The sequence below is a fragment of the Rissa tridactyla genome, chromosome 4 (genome assembly GCF_028500815.1).
Source record: "Rissa tridactyla isolate bRisTri1 chromosome 4, bRisTri1.patW.cur.20221130, whole genome shotgun sequence".
In the NCBI taxonomy this organism is placed as follows: domain Eukaryota; kingdom Metazoa; phylum Chordata; class Aves; order Charadriiformes; family Laridae; genus Rissa; species Rissa tridactyla.
In genome coordinates this window covers 44,832,685-44,848,794 of record NC_071469.1, presented here as the reverse complement: position 1 = coordinate 44,848,794, position 16,110 = coordinate 44,832,685, and the positions used below count along the sequence as shown (strand labels likewise).

The following is a 16,110-nucleotide window of genomic DNA, read 5'->3' as shown; positions in this document are numbered from 1 at the left end:
CTTGGGGAGCAATAGTGGGATCTAGAGTTCTGTTTAAAAGAACACATACTTGTTTATTAAACAATGTCATGTTTTGAATATTTCAGTGGTACTTTTGATGTGGCCTAGTTTGCATCTCAGTCAGTGTTTTAAGGTATCTTATTCAAGGCTCTGTATGTATGTAGGAAGCTCTTGACATTCACACTGTTGATAGAGCTGGAGGAGAAGAGTCGCAGAATCTTCAGGCACCCTTACTGACTACGAATGATCCAGGTATGTTTTTGGAAGCGGCTGTTCCCTGCAAGAAGGGAATTTGTAAAAACACACTGGGAAATTAATCATTTAGGTCAATTTTTTGCATGGTAAATGTTTTTTATGTGTTCTCTCTTTTTTATTTTTTTGAGTAGACTGTCAAGCAAGAATACAAGTACTGGAAAAGGAATTGATGGAAGAGCTGAAGACCTTGAGGCATAAGCAAGTAATACATCCTAGCCTTCAGGAAGGTAAGCTGGCAGTGTAGATATTGTTGCACCTGGTTCTATATTATACTTAATCTTACCGATTTGGTAATTTCCTACTGAATGTAATGCTATGTATGCCCAATACAGCTAGGATCTGATTTTGGTTATTTTGTTTTTTCAAATGGAGGAAAGCATACAGGTGTGTATGTACAAATGTGAGAGTATGAGAGGAAATTTGTGTGAAACTGTCAATTTCCCTCTTGCCAGTTGTGGCAATGAGAAAGAATCTGTGGTGTCTGACCCATTTTTTTTCCTAGAGGCTTTAGAAGTAGTTTCAGCCAGCCAATAGAGATGTTTTCGTTTTCACACATTCATGTTGCAAACTAGAAGAGGTGGAGGAGGCAAAAGATGAATCCTGAATCTCCAACAGCAGAGCAAGAGGCTGCATGTCATTGTAGGCCTCTTGCAGAAGATGCTGAGCCTTCAGACTTGAGGCCATGCCTGTTTTGTAATGAGCTAATTCTTGTAGAGAGCAGATAGAGTTGATTTTACTCCTCTATAGAAAATAGCCATTTTCTGGTAGGAGGGTAACTAGAGATCCAGAAACACTTAACTGAGACTACATTTGCTATGTTTGAGACCATATTGCTTTGAGTCACTGTAAATCCAGGTTCACTAGCCACATAAGAGGGCCAAGCAAGGTACTTCTAGTTGTGATCTTTCATTTGTATACAATATTATCCTGAGGTCAGATGGAAGAAAGTCAAGGATCAACACAGCAGAAGTTAATGTTCTCTCCAGTGATGATGTTGAAAATCATCAGTAGTAGTCCTGAGACCAATGGTGCTAAAGAAGGCATCAGAGCAGAAGACGAAGAAATTGATCCAAGTGGAAGCATCGTACCTCATGCTCTTGAGGTTCTGGCCCTGAATTTTCCAAACATTTAACTGTAGTGCTGTAGGGGTTGAGAGTCCAGATACTGATCTTGACTCTGATACTAGTTATTTTGGGTCCTCACAGTGCTTCTACTGTGAAGAACCCTGGATTATCCTGAATGGTCTGTCCATGGGGCAAGATGAGAACTAGCAACCATTGAAAGGGATGCCTTTGTGTCTTGCTGATGTTGAGCTGACATTCCTGTGTTCCACCTTTGCAAAGCACTCTAAGAAGGGTAGTAGAGAGCTCTTAAAGCTCCATATTGGATATGGTGGGAATGAGACAAGATAACCTATCCCCAGCTAGGTTGTACCTCAGTGGTGTAGCATCAGTGTTGACAGTTGTTTCGTGGATGTCTAAATGCAGTTTTCCCCTCCCATCATTCCAGAAATAGGCAGCCCTGTTTTCTAATGACCTCGCTGGCCAACCTGCTCTCACTGGTCTGCATGTGTTGTGATATTTCAAGAATGGTGGTAAAATCCCTTTTGTGGTCAGCTGCTGGCAATGCTAGGTACAGTGCTAAGCAAATGTTACAGCAATGTTAAGGCTTTTCAGGATTATATTATGGGCCTCATAGATGTTATCTTTACCCAAGAAAAGAATAATAAAATCATGGTATGTTGTCAACCACAACACTAGTGAGGGGTATTTTACTCATAAGATGATCCTGAAATTGGGAATGTGTAAAACACGTGCTTTTCCTCCAGCTTCTGAGCAGTGATGAAGTGTTTGGTGCTTTCTGAAGGGTGTTGATCAGCTCACAGATACTACAAAATGGACAAGAAGAATCAAGCATCAGGCTAAGAAAAAAAAGATCTGAAGAATTTTTACTTTCTTGAACGCTTGTAACCATCATTTACAGTGTTGAATGGTAATCTGCTGAGTGTGTTAAACGAAATTGTGAGTCAGCAATTAAGAGAATGACCCTCACCTGTCTAATTTTTAGAGGGAAAAGAAGTTATGTGAAGACTATTCGCAGTGAGAGCATTACTACAGGCAGATACAGATGTAATTTGATCAGGCTGTGAAGTGAATTACAGTACATATATTTCAGTTGTTAGACTTCATGTGCTGCATGTGAACTGGAATGAATCTTTGTTCAGATTACCTTCACCTTCCAAAATGTTACAGGTCTTTTGCCTTCTGTTACAGACTTGAGATTGGGGAAGGAACACAAAGATGTTAATGGAGAGAAGAGGGATTGTTGTGGGTTTTTTTATTCTTCTCTCTCTTTCTCTCTCTCTTCGTCCCCCCAATATCATTGATAAGACATAAGAAAGCGTCTGATGAGTGGCTCTAGGCCAGTCTTAAGGGCTGTATCTTCTCCCAGACATTCTGATTCTAAATAGCATCTTGGAGCTTAGTGCAGTCTCATTAGCATTCTTGATTCCGATACTTGTTCTCCAAAATTTCTTGGCCACGGATCATAACTAATAGGTATTGTCATGTGCTACAGAACCAGGAAGTTCCCTTATGTCTGGAAGATGTGAAGTGCATGTTTCTAAATGTGCCTTCAGCTCAGCCATTTTGTAGAAGCTTACTGGCTTTCTTGTCCTGACTGCAGTATGGGAAGTGGACATAGGAATTTTGATGTTAACTCTGCTTTTGGTTTTAGACAGTATGGTTGAGAAGCTTAAGTTTCTTTTTGAGATTCACTGATGGTGTGTTGGATCTGTACCTGAACCTCACAATTACTGTTGATTTGTGAATTTAAGAAAATGGTGATTGTGGCTATCTAGATCCTTAGAGACACCAGGGCTGAAGTAAGAAGATGCATCAGAAAGAAAGGAATTCAACTTGAGCATGTTAGAAGAAAAGCTCCTGCTGGAGTACTGGAATGCTATGGGATACCTCTTCTACCGGAGCTAGTTTGAATCCCTTACTATATTACTGAAAATCAAAGGCACTGTTGTCAAGCATTGTATTTCAGATTTAGTGGCTGCATCTGGTGGAGAGGAGAAAGTTCTGAAGGAGATGGTTCTTCGTTTGCTATTATTGGATTATAGCAACTGAAATTTAGCAGTACAGGGGATGATCGAAATTAATAAAAAATGATAATTCATGTATCATGTATGATGGTGTCTGTACTGACATATACTTACTGTTACCATTTATTTTCTCTAGGCTGTCTGCATTCGTTACATGTTGCGCTTGTTAGAATCATCCTCTGTTTTTTGTCTGGGTGCTTTCTACTTCACAATCCTAAACTGAAATAGTTAATTTTGTGTATGGGTGATGTTTTGTGGTTTTTTTTTTTGTTTGTTTGAGTGTTAAACAAAGCGAGGCTTGTTTTTGAAGATGACAAAATAATTCAAATTGAGTGTCAAGAAAAATAAATTGTGTGCTCGTTACATTTTATTTAAATCGAGTTTGAAAAGAAATGGATGGCATCTTGACATTTGGCAGTTGACATGTTTTTATACAAAATGCTGGATTGACTTGCTTGTTGCTCATTTTCCCTATGTAGGTTTGAAAATTAAATCTCAGTAGACTGTCTTTGATAACGGTATCTGTTTAAACAACCATGTCTGAGATTTGTTCCACGTTGAATGTTTTTGGGCTGCCAGTAGTCAGGTCACTGTGTTGCCACATAGAAACTTAAATGTGTACCACCAACACAAGTTTTCTACTGTATGTGCAAATACTACTGTATGTGTCCTGAGCCTTGTCAAGTTGTACACTTTCAATTTCAAAACGCACATATTTAATATATGAATTTCAGACTTGTTGGCAATAGGACCAACATTTATAGGTTTCTATAGCTAAAAACCAAAACAGATCTCAACTACAGACTGTCAGCTGAATTTGATTGACAAGTCATTTTTTGAATTTAGTGTAACAATATTTTCTGAAATAGGTACTAAGTCAAATTTGCTAGCTTCTTTTTTTCTCGGCATTTCAGTGTCTATATTTGTTTTGCCATGGACAAAGATGCCTTTTGTGGCCGAGTCAAGTCTTTCAATTTAAGTATTTTTGGAAGAGTTAATGAAGGAAGTTGATGTAGGCATTTGTGGTGGCATCAACAATATGAATTGTTTAGTTTATAGCCGTTTTTTCCCTTTGCTTCAAAAAAAAAAGGGTTTTTTTTCTGCAAACTGCCAAGCCTGGGAGAAAATAATCTCCTGAGACCTGGATCGTTGATGAACTAGTCCTGAGAACGCTGTCTGAATACAGCTTTGTTTATATCATAATTTTCAAACATGCACGCACACTTCTTCAGAACTAAAATGTGGTTTGCTCTTGTCTCTTATTGCTGTTTGAAACTGAAGTGTGTGTGGCATATGTTCTTGCACAAGAATAGGTTTCAGTAGAGAAGGGGATATGTAAGTACCACTAGCAGGATTGATAATTTATGGAGTCATATGAAATATCAAATAGTCAGCTGGGTTGGTTCAGGCAGTAACTCTAGCTTTCAAGGATATAAACAGTGCTAACTTCTTCAAAAAGTGAACAAGCAAAAACTTGTATTGCGAGAATTATTACAACACCGGCACTTTGGTTAATAAATTTCTGTGGAAACTTCAGTAGTAATCAAGAAAACTCTGAAAAGTAATTCCATTTTTTTCTTGATTTCATATTCCCTAAAATACTCTTTAATTCATACCTGCTGCAAATCCAGTATAAGTAACAGTTATAGTCACTAATACTTTTTTTCAGGTCTCTTAAAATGGTGGGTGAATGCTAGAAAAGCCTGTAGGTAACTTATTGGTTTACTATTTAGTAAATATCCTGACTGACTTTTTCCTAACATTTTGCTGCATGGAGACATTTACTGATACTTGCCTCTTGTAGTGGGACTGAAGTTGAATTCTGTGGACCCAACAATGAGCATTGACTTGAAATACTTGGGTGTGCAACTTCCCCTTTCCTACTCAAATTTCTCCTTGTGGAGCTATCCAGGAACCAATCCCAATTCTCCAGGTGGGTAGAATACAAATTTGCTGAAGTCTCAAGTATTACCTTTTAATTATCAATGATCAGAAGGAGGGAATGGCCATTTAGTTGAACTTGATATTTTAAAGAGATTAAAGCAGTATTAAAATGACAGAATGTGAGAACTTCCTTAAGTCGTTATGCGCATACTGGCCAAGGAGTCCTGAGTAGTTCTGGCCAGATTGTCTTTAGCCTTTAATTTTGTGGTGGTTGTGATACAGTAATAGCGTTTGTCTAGTTTATTTTATGCAGGCATGTTCAGTTTATTTGAGCTGGATTTTCTAAACATAAATATACACATTAACTACTCTCAAATGGCTCAGAAAAAGTCTAAGCAGTCTACATTTCTCTGTTGCTCACATGCAAAACAAAAAAAGTTATCTTTCACAGAGCTGAGTATCAGAGCTTTCCAGAAGAGCTTGAGGCACCACTTGAGGGCTAACCTATAACTTCATGATAAGTTTTTATTACGAAAGTGCTGACCAGTTGTGGTTTTTTAAACTTCTATTTGGTATGCACAAAAGTGCATTTCTCATTATAATGTGACTATGGTTCTAATACGGTTCATAGATACTATTTTTAACAATAAACTGGTTGGACAAAGTGTAGGGGTGCTTACCTTTCTCCTACTTACTACTTCATCTTACTTTAATATTCTGATTACTGAGTCAGTCTTATATCTGCTGCTTTTGGGAGCTGGTAAAGAGGCAGGCGTTGTATCTCAGATTTGTTTACAGTGCAAAAGAGGCAGATACAATTCAGAAGACCTCAGTCAGCTCGGTGTCAAATGTGATTGTTTTCTAGCCTAGCAATATGTAAAACAGCGACACAGATCCCTATTAGTATTTTTACATGGTAACTTAGCTCCCAGAGTGGCTGGATAACTTCAGAGAGATGCCGCTGTTTGCCTTATGTGATTATTCCCTGTCTCTACCCCTAATTAATACTCACCTGAATTTGACAGAACAGCAAACATCATAAGTTCCTACAGGTCTTATAACAGTCATTGACTCAATTGAGGGGAGACACTCAAATTACTTTCCTCACTGAGAGAGGTTGTAGTATCCGCTCAAAACCTGCCTGTTCCATTTTAGCCTACTAACTTGCTGATTTGCCTGGTTTGAATTTTGGAATCAACCGCTTGCACCATTGCGAAGGACACTAAAACTGAAAATACAGAAGACATCTTTTGTATCGGGTAGCAGATGCATGGCAACACAATGGAACTCTACAGGAAGCTTGGCTTTGTTAAGTGTTCTGTTAATTAAAAAGTAAAGAGCCAAGTCTCTTTATTCAGCCTTTTGATTTTCATCTATCCCTGAAGAGAAATAAGCAGAGTTTGCTAGGACATTGATAAAAATCAAGCTTAGCTCATAAACTGAGGCTACCTTTCTTCTTTTCCAGATACCGGATTTCCTTTTGTTTCCAGGACAGGAAAGACAAATGATTTCACAAAAATCAAAGGCTGGCGAGGGAAGCTTCATGGTGCTTCTAGAAATGAAGGTAAAAAAAAAGAGATCAGCGTACATATTTCCAGCACGTGGCCTTTTCCTTGACTTTCCATAGGTCTTGCAGTTTGGTGATTGTGTGTGTCTTAATGAGAGTTTTATTTTTTTTATATTGAAACTGTTATGAATAAAGAATTTTTTCATGCTGATTCCGTGGTTAGAGTGGGGGTTTATGAGAGAATAGAGAAACTTACTCTGAGTAATATAAAAAAAAAAAAAAGTCTGTTTTACACAGAAGGCTTGAGTGAAGATCAAAGGTGTAATAGTTTTGATTTTGTTTTTCAGTTTTGAGTTTACTTGGAAGTATGGTAACTTCAGAATTCTGTTGCCCCAGGGACCCTACTGAACTAGAGTAATTTTCATTAATATCAGCGTATTTGTAATTCCAGTTAGAGTAGATATTCCTTACATATTTGATTACTTTGCCCTGCCTAAGGGAGAAATGGATATTTGTCAATTTGCCAATTTTCACTTAATATTTAGGTTGAATATTTATATTGTATCTTCTGCCCTTTCATACAATGTTGTGTTGGGGTATTCCAGATGTATTGTGGTGTACCAGGTAGGCTAAATGTTCAGGACAAAGAAGTAGTTGCTTAGAAGCACTGCCTGTTGAAGGCTTAATGTTTTTCTGACCAAATATACGTGTAAAATCTCCACAAAAACAGTTGTTCAGACAGCTGGTTGTGTTTCAGTCTGGATTATATTTGGTGTGCCTGTGTTGTACTTTTAGAAAAGAATTGTATGTATAGTTTTAGAGAGGTATTTATCTATTCTATATTGTTTAATTATTGTAAGATTTGTCAGTATGATTTTCCAGGAGCTAGTTAAAGTGCTCTTTATTTGTTTAGGTGGCAGCTCAGAAGGTTCCTTGAAGAATCGCTCAGCGTTCTGTAGTGACAAGCTGGATGAGTACCTGGAAAATGAAGGGAAGTTGATGGAAACGAGTATGGGATTCTCTTCGAGCACTCCCACTTCTCCTGTGGTTTATCAGCTTCCTACTAAGAGCACTAGCTATGTGCGAACACTCGACAGCGTTTTAAAGAAGCAGTCCACCATAATTCCATCAACATCTTACACTTTCAAGCCTGTTCCTCTGTCATCTACCTCTAGGAAGACAAAGACTCAAAACAGACAGACTTCTGCAAACAGTAGAGTAAAATCATCTTACAAGCCTATACTGCCTTCACCTTTTCCTGCAAAACAGAAACAGAACTCATCAGGGGAAAAGGCTGCTAAGTCTGTCTCAAATAGCAGTTTGACTAACCAAGCAGATGGTTTCGTGGTGCCAGCTCTGGATGAAAACGTACTTCCAAAACAGATTAGTTTGCGCCAAGCACCACAACAGCAACAATCAGCTCGTCCACCAGGTTTGTCTAAATCTCAAGTGAAGCTAATGGACTTGGAAGACTGTGCTCTCTGGGACGGCAAACCACGGACCTATATTACAGAAGAACGAGCAGATATCTCTCTGGCAACCCTGCTTACAGCTCAGGTAGATCCTTAATAGTTCTTTTCCTTTCTGTACTGTTGCTTTGCCAAATCTGTGCACTTATTGATGTTGCATATAGACGCAGAAAATAAGAGTGAAGCTGCTAAGGAGCATGACAAAGCATGATGTTCCTTTGTGGTGTAGTCTTTGCAGTGAAAGTTGAGAAGTGCTGACTTAGCATTATGTGAAAAAACTAATTGTGATAATAGTGTGTTGATATAAATCATTAATAATTTGAGTTATCTCAAATTTTCACTGTTTAAAAATTCTGGTTAATACAATTGTTATTCAGTAACTGCATTTCCCTACTATTTGTCACTTTTTTTTTTTATGGTTGAATTAACTGCAAAAATAACCTGGTCATGTAACTTGGTTGTGACATGGTAACCTCTTTTGCTTTCTTCACATTCTACTTATGACCAGGATGGTTCAGCTGTCTCAAATGGCCTCTCAGAAGACTTCAAATGCGAACTCTCCTCTGTTCTGCGTTTTTTCAGTATAGATGACAAATTTTCCTATGTGAACCATGTAGCTGAAGGGGTTACTCTAAATGAACTTTGAATAGCAATTTTGCATGTGATTGATTTAATCTTACTAAAATTTCCTCTTACTAAAATTTGAAATATATACTTCTTTAAAACTTTTTTTTAGGCTTCTCTCAAAAACAAGCCTATCCACAAAATAATAAGACGACGAGCACCTCCTTGCAATAATGATTTCTGTCGGCTGGGTTGCATATGTGCCAGTCTAGCGCTGGAGAAACGTCAGCCTACCCACTGTCGCAGGCCAGACTGTATGTTTGGTTGTACTTGCTTGAAGAGAAGAGTGTTGCTTGTGAAGGGAGGATCAAAACATAAGAAAATAATGAAAAAGGCTGTACGTGGAAATCTTGTGTTCTATGGAACACAAGAAAATCAGCAAGAGGATGAAGATGTGGAAGAAGAGGGTGATGGGGAGGAAGATGAGCTAAAGCATAAAGATAAGAAGAAGAGAAAAAGGGTGGAATACAGTGAGTATTGCTGGGCAAAAGTGATTACTTGCAGCTTTGAAGGAAGCATCTATCTTGATGGGCATTTTTATTAGGACATAGTAGTGATGACATTTCTAAATCCAGACATTGGGAGTCAGTTCCAAGAGGTGTCTGCAACATCTGCTTTTGTATAGCTGACTAGCAGGAAGTAACACCTTTTCCCTTTTTTTTTAACTCTTATCTGATCAGCATTTTGGGCACTACTTAGTCGTTTATTGTGATGAAATAGCTGGAGTTTCTTTTGATACTCTTGCTTAATTCTCCAAATATCTTTAAAGACTAATGATACAATTATTGCTATCATGGCTGTAATCTTCACTGTCATAGTACTGTTTTCTTTCACTCTTGCCAATTGAGTATCTAGAACTGTATTATCAGTTGCTGTATATAGCTGCATAGTTCACTGACTTCAGTGGAAATATAGTGATTTACAGTAGTTTCAGATCTGGCCTAAGGTATTCTTAGAAAGCCAGATTGGTACAAAATGACAATGAATTTATGCTTTCACTTTCTTGCTAGTAGTACTTTTAGCAATAGCTAAAAATGAACATGGTGTTATCTGATGTTCCACTGGAATAAGTGAATTTTTTCATAGAGCTGTAGTATAAAGTCTGGGGTTTTGAGGAGTGTTTGTAATTTTAAGTATACAGCATCAATGAAGATCACTAATTCTTCATTATTTTTCTGTATCTTCTATTACAGTACAACTGGGAAACAATAATTAGTGCAGAATCATTTTAACTTTCATTGTCTCTTTCTTGTGGACAAATCCCAGTCACTTTTGGCTAGAATTTGAGACAAGAAAAACAACCAGTAGTCTTTTCTGACAGTATGAACTAGGGATTGCTGCATGGCTAGACCTCAGGCTCAAACAAAAATTTTTGTTACTGCTGTATTAGGTGATGTTTCATTTATAAGTAAATTGTGGGGTTTTTTCCCTCTTTTTTCAGCGATCTGTGACTCGGAGCCAGAACAGCCTATTAGGAATTGTCCATTGTGGGTGAAAGTAGAAGGTGAAATAGATCCAGAGCCAATTTACATCCCAACACCATCTGTTATTGAACCAGTTAAATCTGCAGTACTGCCCAACCCTGAAGTCTTGCTTTCTAGTAAGCATAGATCTTCCAGTGGAATGAAATCAGGCAGAGTGTATACTCCTAAACCAAATCCAGTGGTAAGAAAGGAAAAGAGATGCATTTGTTTTTCTTTGTATTGAAAACTTGTTTTTCTTTGTATTGAAAATTAAACAAACACTGCCAAAAGCTTCTGTGCTAGTCCATTTTAGATGAAACTTGAGATGAAAACCTGACAGCCCATAAGTATGTTGGTAAGGTAGGATGAATTGAGTGTGTATAAATCTTTTACTGTGTACATCTTCTGTTGAGAATTTACTGTAGCAATACGCAGATGGTGAAAGGTGATTGTGATTCACTAATAGCCTCATTTAAAAAATGCAATAATATATGCTATTTCTGGCAATATGATTGCTGGTCCTGTAATGTTTGTATAAGTTGTTAGCTGCATAATGAAGCCTCTCTGATTAATGAATTACTTGGAAAAAAAATGTTGGGATACAGACACACAGTGTTCAGTGTAGTTCTGGAGTTTCTTTTTTTGTTCTTGTTTGAGGTTTCATTGCCAATGTTGGAAGACTCTGCATTTGCCTCTTCTCTCACCTTAGCATCTAACAACAGCAGTAGAGTTGGGTCTAGTTATGTCTGAAGAACAAACGTACCAGAGTTGCTATTTAATATATACCAGAGAATGTTAAACAATGCATGGCGCTTAAGACTCATTTCCCCACTTAGAAGAGTATCTGAATGAGTTTGGGGTTTTGGGGCTGGTGGTGGTCTGTTTCTGCCCCCGCCCTGAATTTGGAGGCAAGATGTAGACTGGGCTATGTGATACTAAAAGGGTGGATACAGCTTTAAATGCTAGGCCTTTCTTTTGACATTTACTATTGAAGCATTAATGCTGAATTGCTGTTAGAAAGCAAAACTGTTTCATGAATCTAATGTGCATCTAGAATGGAGAGGTTTTCTTTTTTCTTTTTTCTTTTTTTTTTTTTTGGTAGATTCGAGAGGAGGACAAGGATCCTGTCTACTTGTACTTTGAAAGTATGATGACTTGTGCAAGGGTCCGAGCATATGAACACAGGAGACAGGAGAAAAAGCAACAGAAAGACAAAAGTGATCCACAAAGTTCTAGTATAAAGGTAAGAAGTCACACTGTTATGTATTACAGAACTGGCAGAAATTTTGAAAATGTTTAATTTTTTCCTGGGAAACTGCTATGTGACATGAAGGCTTGCGTTGTATTGGTGATAGGGCTGTGGAGCTCAGAGCCTAAATCACCTCGTAGTGCTGGTAGACTTATCTTTTTACTATGACAGAAATTGTCCTGTCTGTGGAAATTCCTGGCTGCCAAGTGCATTATTATGTAAGACTTAAATGTTCATTGTTAACAGAGCTGTTCTAACATGAAAATTGTAACATTGACAAAGTTAGTGTATGTGTTATGATTTGGAGTGACAGTATGGTGAACTAATTTATTTTGTGATGTGATGTTTAGTATGGAAGAGAAATACACAGGATTAATGTTTTTCTTGCACTTCTTTCCTCCCGCAGGAGCATGAACCAGAGCTTCAGTCTCCTGAGAAAGCAACCTGTGAGATAGACAAAGACAGTGATAAATCAGGAGGTAAGAGCCAAGTCTTGAGTATAATTCAGTCTCTTGGTAGTTCCACATTTTCGTGGTGTTTTTTGTGTTGCATTTATTTTTTTAAAAAGTTGCAGCTAATGATGAAACAAAAGTCCATTTGCTGGGGAAGTTATTGCAGTTGTCAATAAAAATCTTATGATGTGCTTACAGTTTCCTGTTTTCTTAAGCATTTGTGCGTGTGTCACATGGGAGATACAGCAGGCTAAATACCCATTACTTGCTGTTGCTCTAAGGTTAAAATGACCAGTATTACAGCAGCTTGTTTAGCAATAAAAGATTATACTGTACAGCATACTTGTCTTCCAGAGCGATAATTTAGATACTTGGGAAGAAATGGAGTTCACTGTTCATGGTTTGTCTGGGTTGGTTTTTCCTCTTTTTTTTTCATTACTATTACTTTGTAGTTACTGAAGAATTAGTAAATGTCCAAGTGGGAGGATGAGATCCTGTGAGAGTGGGATCCTCATGTTCTCCACTTAGAACTGTATGGGACAAGGAAGTGCCTATACTTTCTTTGGAGTTGTTTGATGTTGAATTCTTTTAGTTCAAGTTGAAAGGTTGAATTGAAGTTTTGCTACGTGATATATATTGGGTTTGAGTTTCTAGTTCATAAAGAAGTAGGCTAGACATCTGTGTTCTCATTCAGTCTGAAGTGGCCCAAATCATGTTATGAACTTTAAAATGAAACATATACTAAAGGCATTGTGTCATCCACTAATGAAATATAGCTGTCTTTTTGAGCTGAATTTTTTCACGGTTCGATGTATACAACAGCGCACTCTACATTTAAGGATGGGAATGGAAAAATAATACAACTAGTTGAAAATGCTGGTGAATTGGTAGGTGAAATCAAAATGGCCAGGACACAGGGCTCAACATCCTTACAGTTTTGAAAAAAAAAGTGACATTGGATCTCTAATGACAACAAAAGGTCATGCTTCTGTTTATACATCTTCTGCAAACACAGTTCTGCTAGTGGCATGTTTGCCTCTCGTACTGTTATAGGACACTAGTCCTTTTCTGACTCCAAGAGAAAAGTGCCATCTCTCGAATAACCAGCGATGCTTTCTTCTGCATGTTGGTGTTGCTTGGAGATCTTTCATCCATGTACTGAAACAACCCAGCTTTGTTTAGCTTGTGATGCAATGGGATACAGCTCGAGATGGTATGGCTGCAGGGAGTGAACTGTGAGAACGTTACTTTAGTTTTGCATTGAGTTTTTGCTTGCTTGTGAAGCTCTGCAAGGGGAAGTGATGCTTTGAACAGTTCTTTTACTTATTGTTGCCCTGCAGCTGAGACAAGGGTGGAGGTGTGGGCAGAATAAAACTGTTTTAATATCCAGGTGATTAAAATGCCATAGTATTGCAGAAACCTATTTCAATTCTTTCTCAGAGAAAAGCTGGTGGTCTTCCCGTAGTGAGGGGGACTCTTCCTCTACCTCCTATGTTCATCACACCACTCCAGGTGGACCAACCAAACTTATCGAGATTATCTCTGACTGCAACTGGGAGGAAGATCACAATAAGATCTTGACCATCTTATCACAGCATATCAACAGTAACGCGCCACACTGCCTCAAAGTCGGTAGCTTCATTATTGAATTGGCTTCGGAACACAAGGCCCAGGATGAGAACCACCCTCCTGTCTACTCCTCCAGAGTGAAAATTTCAGTGCCGTCCTACCAGGACAAGGACGAGAAGCCTGAGATACCTGTCTTGGAGACTCCTGATAGCGGAGTGCCGTCACACAAAACCCCAGAAAATCTAAAGTACTTGCGGGCAGACACATTGGACAAACTGCAGGAGAAGTTGCATGGGGGCAAAGGCTTGCCTTTTTATGCAGGCATTTCTCCTGCAGGAAAGCTGGTCGTCTACAAACGCAAAGCTAATATGAGCCCCTCAGGCTTGATTCAGGTGGGTCCCTCTGCCTTTACTGTGGAGATTAGATTCAGTTTCATCCAGCATCCCAGAACTCCTTGAAGGGGAGAGCACTCTTTAATTTGTCTACCTAGTCTTTTGCCTGTCCAGACAAGGATTCTTAGTGTCTAGTGGCATTCCTGCCTCTCCATAAGCTTGTTCCTTTCAAGATTGACTCAATAACAGGAAATCTGATTAGAAGTCTGAAATCTGATGGTTTGGCTTGTCCTTTTGGCCATTTGGGTCTTGGTGGCCCAAGCACAGAACCTCTTTCAACATCTTTTTAGTCCTTTGGAAAACTCGCTGCGTTTGACAGATAATACTTCTAAATAAATGTCTGTTAGAGGTCACAAAAAGAATATCTTCTGAGGACATGCATGCTGGGACAAAACTTTAAAATGGAATGTAAACATTAAATTGCTTTTTGCTACAGCTTACTGTTAATCTTCACTAATAGCCTGCGAGTAGAATATATGTTGTCCATCAAGAGACTTCATAGAACATAAGTTCAAAGTGAGTCCTTTCCCTGCACATTCATGCTGCCAACTTGGTCTTATGAATTGGTGGTAGGAACTGTAGGGCTAGGATGAAGATCTTTTTCAATCAAAGGTATTTGTGGTTATAGTAACACCACTTTCAGAGAAGGCATATGAATTAGAAAATAAGAGTAAAATTTATTTTCATGATACTTTGCAGATATGGCACCTTCACAAAGAGACGCTAGTGGAGAGAAAAAAATATAGGGGGAGTTTTCTTATTTTTAATAAAAGTTGATCAATAAAAAGAGTCAAGACCTTATTTAGTAGATTGTTAGATGTATTTGACTTTTAGAAGGTATTACAACCTGAAAGTAAAATGCAGCACTACCAAAACTTCCTGTTGACCAGTAGGCTTAAAGCCTGACATTCAGAAAGATGTTCTGTTTCTTCTCTCCCATATAGTCAGTTACCACTACAACTCTGAATTTGAAGTTAGTCAACTCAAATACCTTAATTACAGTATCAAATGACAGTAGGGATAAGAAAAAAGCTGATAAAGCTTTTACAATCTCTTTAGAGTTTTGTCCCAATGTACATGACTTGAGTATTCTTTCTTCTGTAATGCTAGATGTTAATTAGGTTTGAGAATTTTATCCAAAATTGTCCTCAAATTTGGGAACCCATTTTTATTCAGGACTGTAGCATAGGTAAGGGACGGGAAAAATAAGTGCTAGCTTCACTCTTGTCTAATTTTGGTGATTTCACATGCTCCTTTGGACTCTGAGATTCTATGTGAGAGTCTTGAGTAGCATCTAAAATCTGTATTATAAAGTTATAATAGAGTTGTTTGAAGTTCTTCTGGGCAGCAAGGAAATTGGGAATTCCCCTTCTGAATTGCAATGGTTTTTTGAAAAGGGCACTTGGAAGTCCCATGGAATGAAACACCTCTCCAGAGGTGGTGAATTAGCATTCTTTTCACAAAATTTCCCTTTTCCACTTTTTTCAGGTTAATGATAAAAGGTTTCCTCAGGCCAAACTGCTTTTGGGACAGATGGGGGCATTACATCCTGCCAATCGGCTAGCAGCTTATATCACAGGCAGGCTGCGACCCACAGTACTCGGTGTCTCAACCCTCAGTACTGTGATCTCCAAGGTAGCATCCAATGCTAAAGCAGCTGCTTCTGTGACACCATCAGTCCAGGTGCCCACAACATCAACTCCCAAAACTACATCTTCCACCAGCACTACTTCAACCCCCACTGTGACGACTCTGAAAACCCATGTCCCAGCACAGAGACAGATAGGTAGGTTGGAACTTATTACTGTGTTTTAAATTGCGTGAAGCTGAAGTAAAAAGTGAGTGTACAGCATTGCCATTGATTTCTGTGCAACAGTGCATGCTGCCTTTGGCTGCATTGCCAACCTAAACTGCCTCTGCAATAAATAACCTCTTTAAAGCAGAAAGTTTTATTTTGACTTCAGAATAAGATTACAGATGTTGACTAGTATTTTATTAATGCTACTAGAGCATATTTTCAAGAGACAAGGACAAGTGGATGGAGACATGCTGAATGTTAAGCTTGGATTTCTGTTCCAAGAGTTTTCCTTACTATGATTTTTAGTTGCTTTTCATCAAGCATGGATTTAACTGGAAA

The 16,110-nt window shown here is 38.3% G+C and overlaps 1 protein-coding gene across 17 annotated transcripts in view; it reads left to right on the top strand.

The window, feature by feature from the left end:
* Positions 1 to 16,110, top strand: part of MGA (MAX dimerization protein MGA) — a 64,638-nt gene that overhangs the window by 21,738 nt on the left and 26,790 nt on the right. For 12 of the 17 annotated variants that reach the window (XM_054197573.1, XM_054197572.1, XM_054197578.1 and 9 more), the window contains exons 4-14: positions 165 to 252; positions 387 to 482; positions 5,169 to 5,297; positions 6,714 to 6,812; positions 7,669 to 8,312; positions 8,961 to 9,318; positions 10,290 to 10,513; positions 11,414 to 11,554; positions 11,967 to 12,039; positions 13,453 to 13,973; positions 15,462 to 15,759. In XM_054197573.1, the coding sequence (XP_054053548.1) occupies positions 165 to 252; positions 387 to 482; positions 5,169 to 5,297; positions 6,714 to 6,812; positions 7,669 to 8,312; positions 8,961 to 9,318; positions 10,290 to 10,513; positions 11,414 to 11,554; positions 11,967 to 12,039; positions 13,453 to 13,973; positions 15,462 to 15,759 (2,671 nt within the window). Of the gene's footprint in view, positions 1 to 164; positions 253 to 386; positions 483 to 2,083; positions 3,441 to 5,168; positions 5,298 to 6,713; positions 6,813 to 7,668; positions 8,313 to 8,960; positions 9,319 to 10,289; positions 10,514 to 11,413; positions 11,555 to 11,966; positions 12,040 to 13,452; positions 13,974 to 15,461; positions 15,760 to 16,110 lie in introns of those variants that run through there. The other 5 variants (XM_054197579.1, XM_054197582.1, XM_054197586.1 and 2 more) reach the window with 5 other exon arrangements.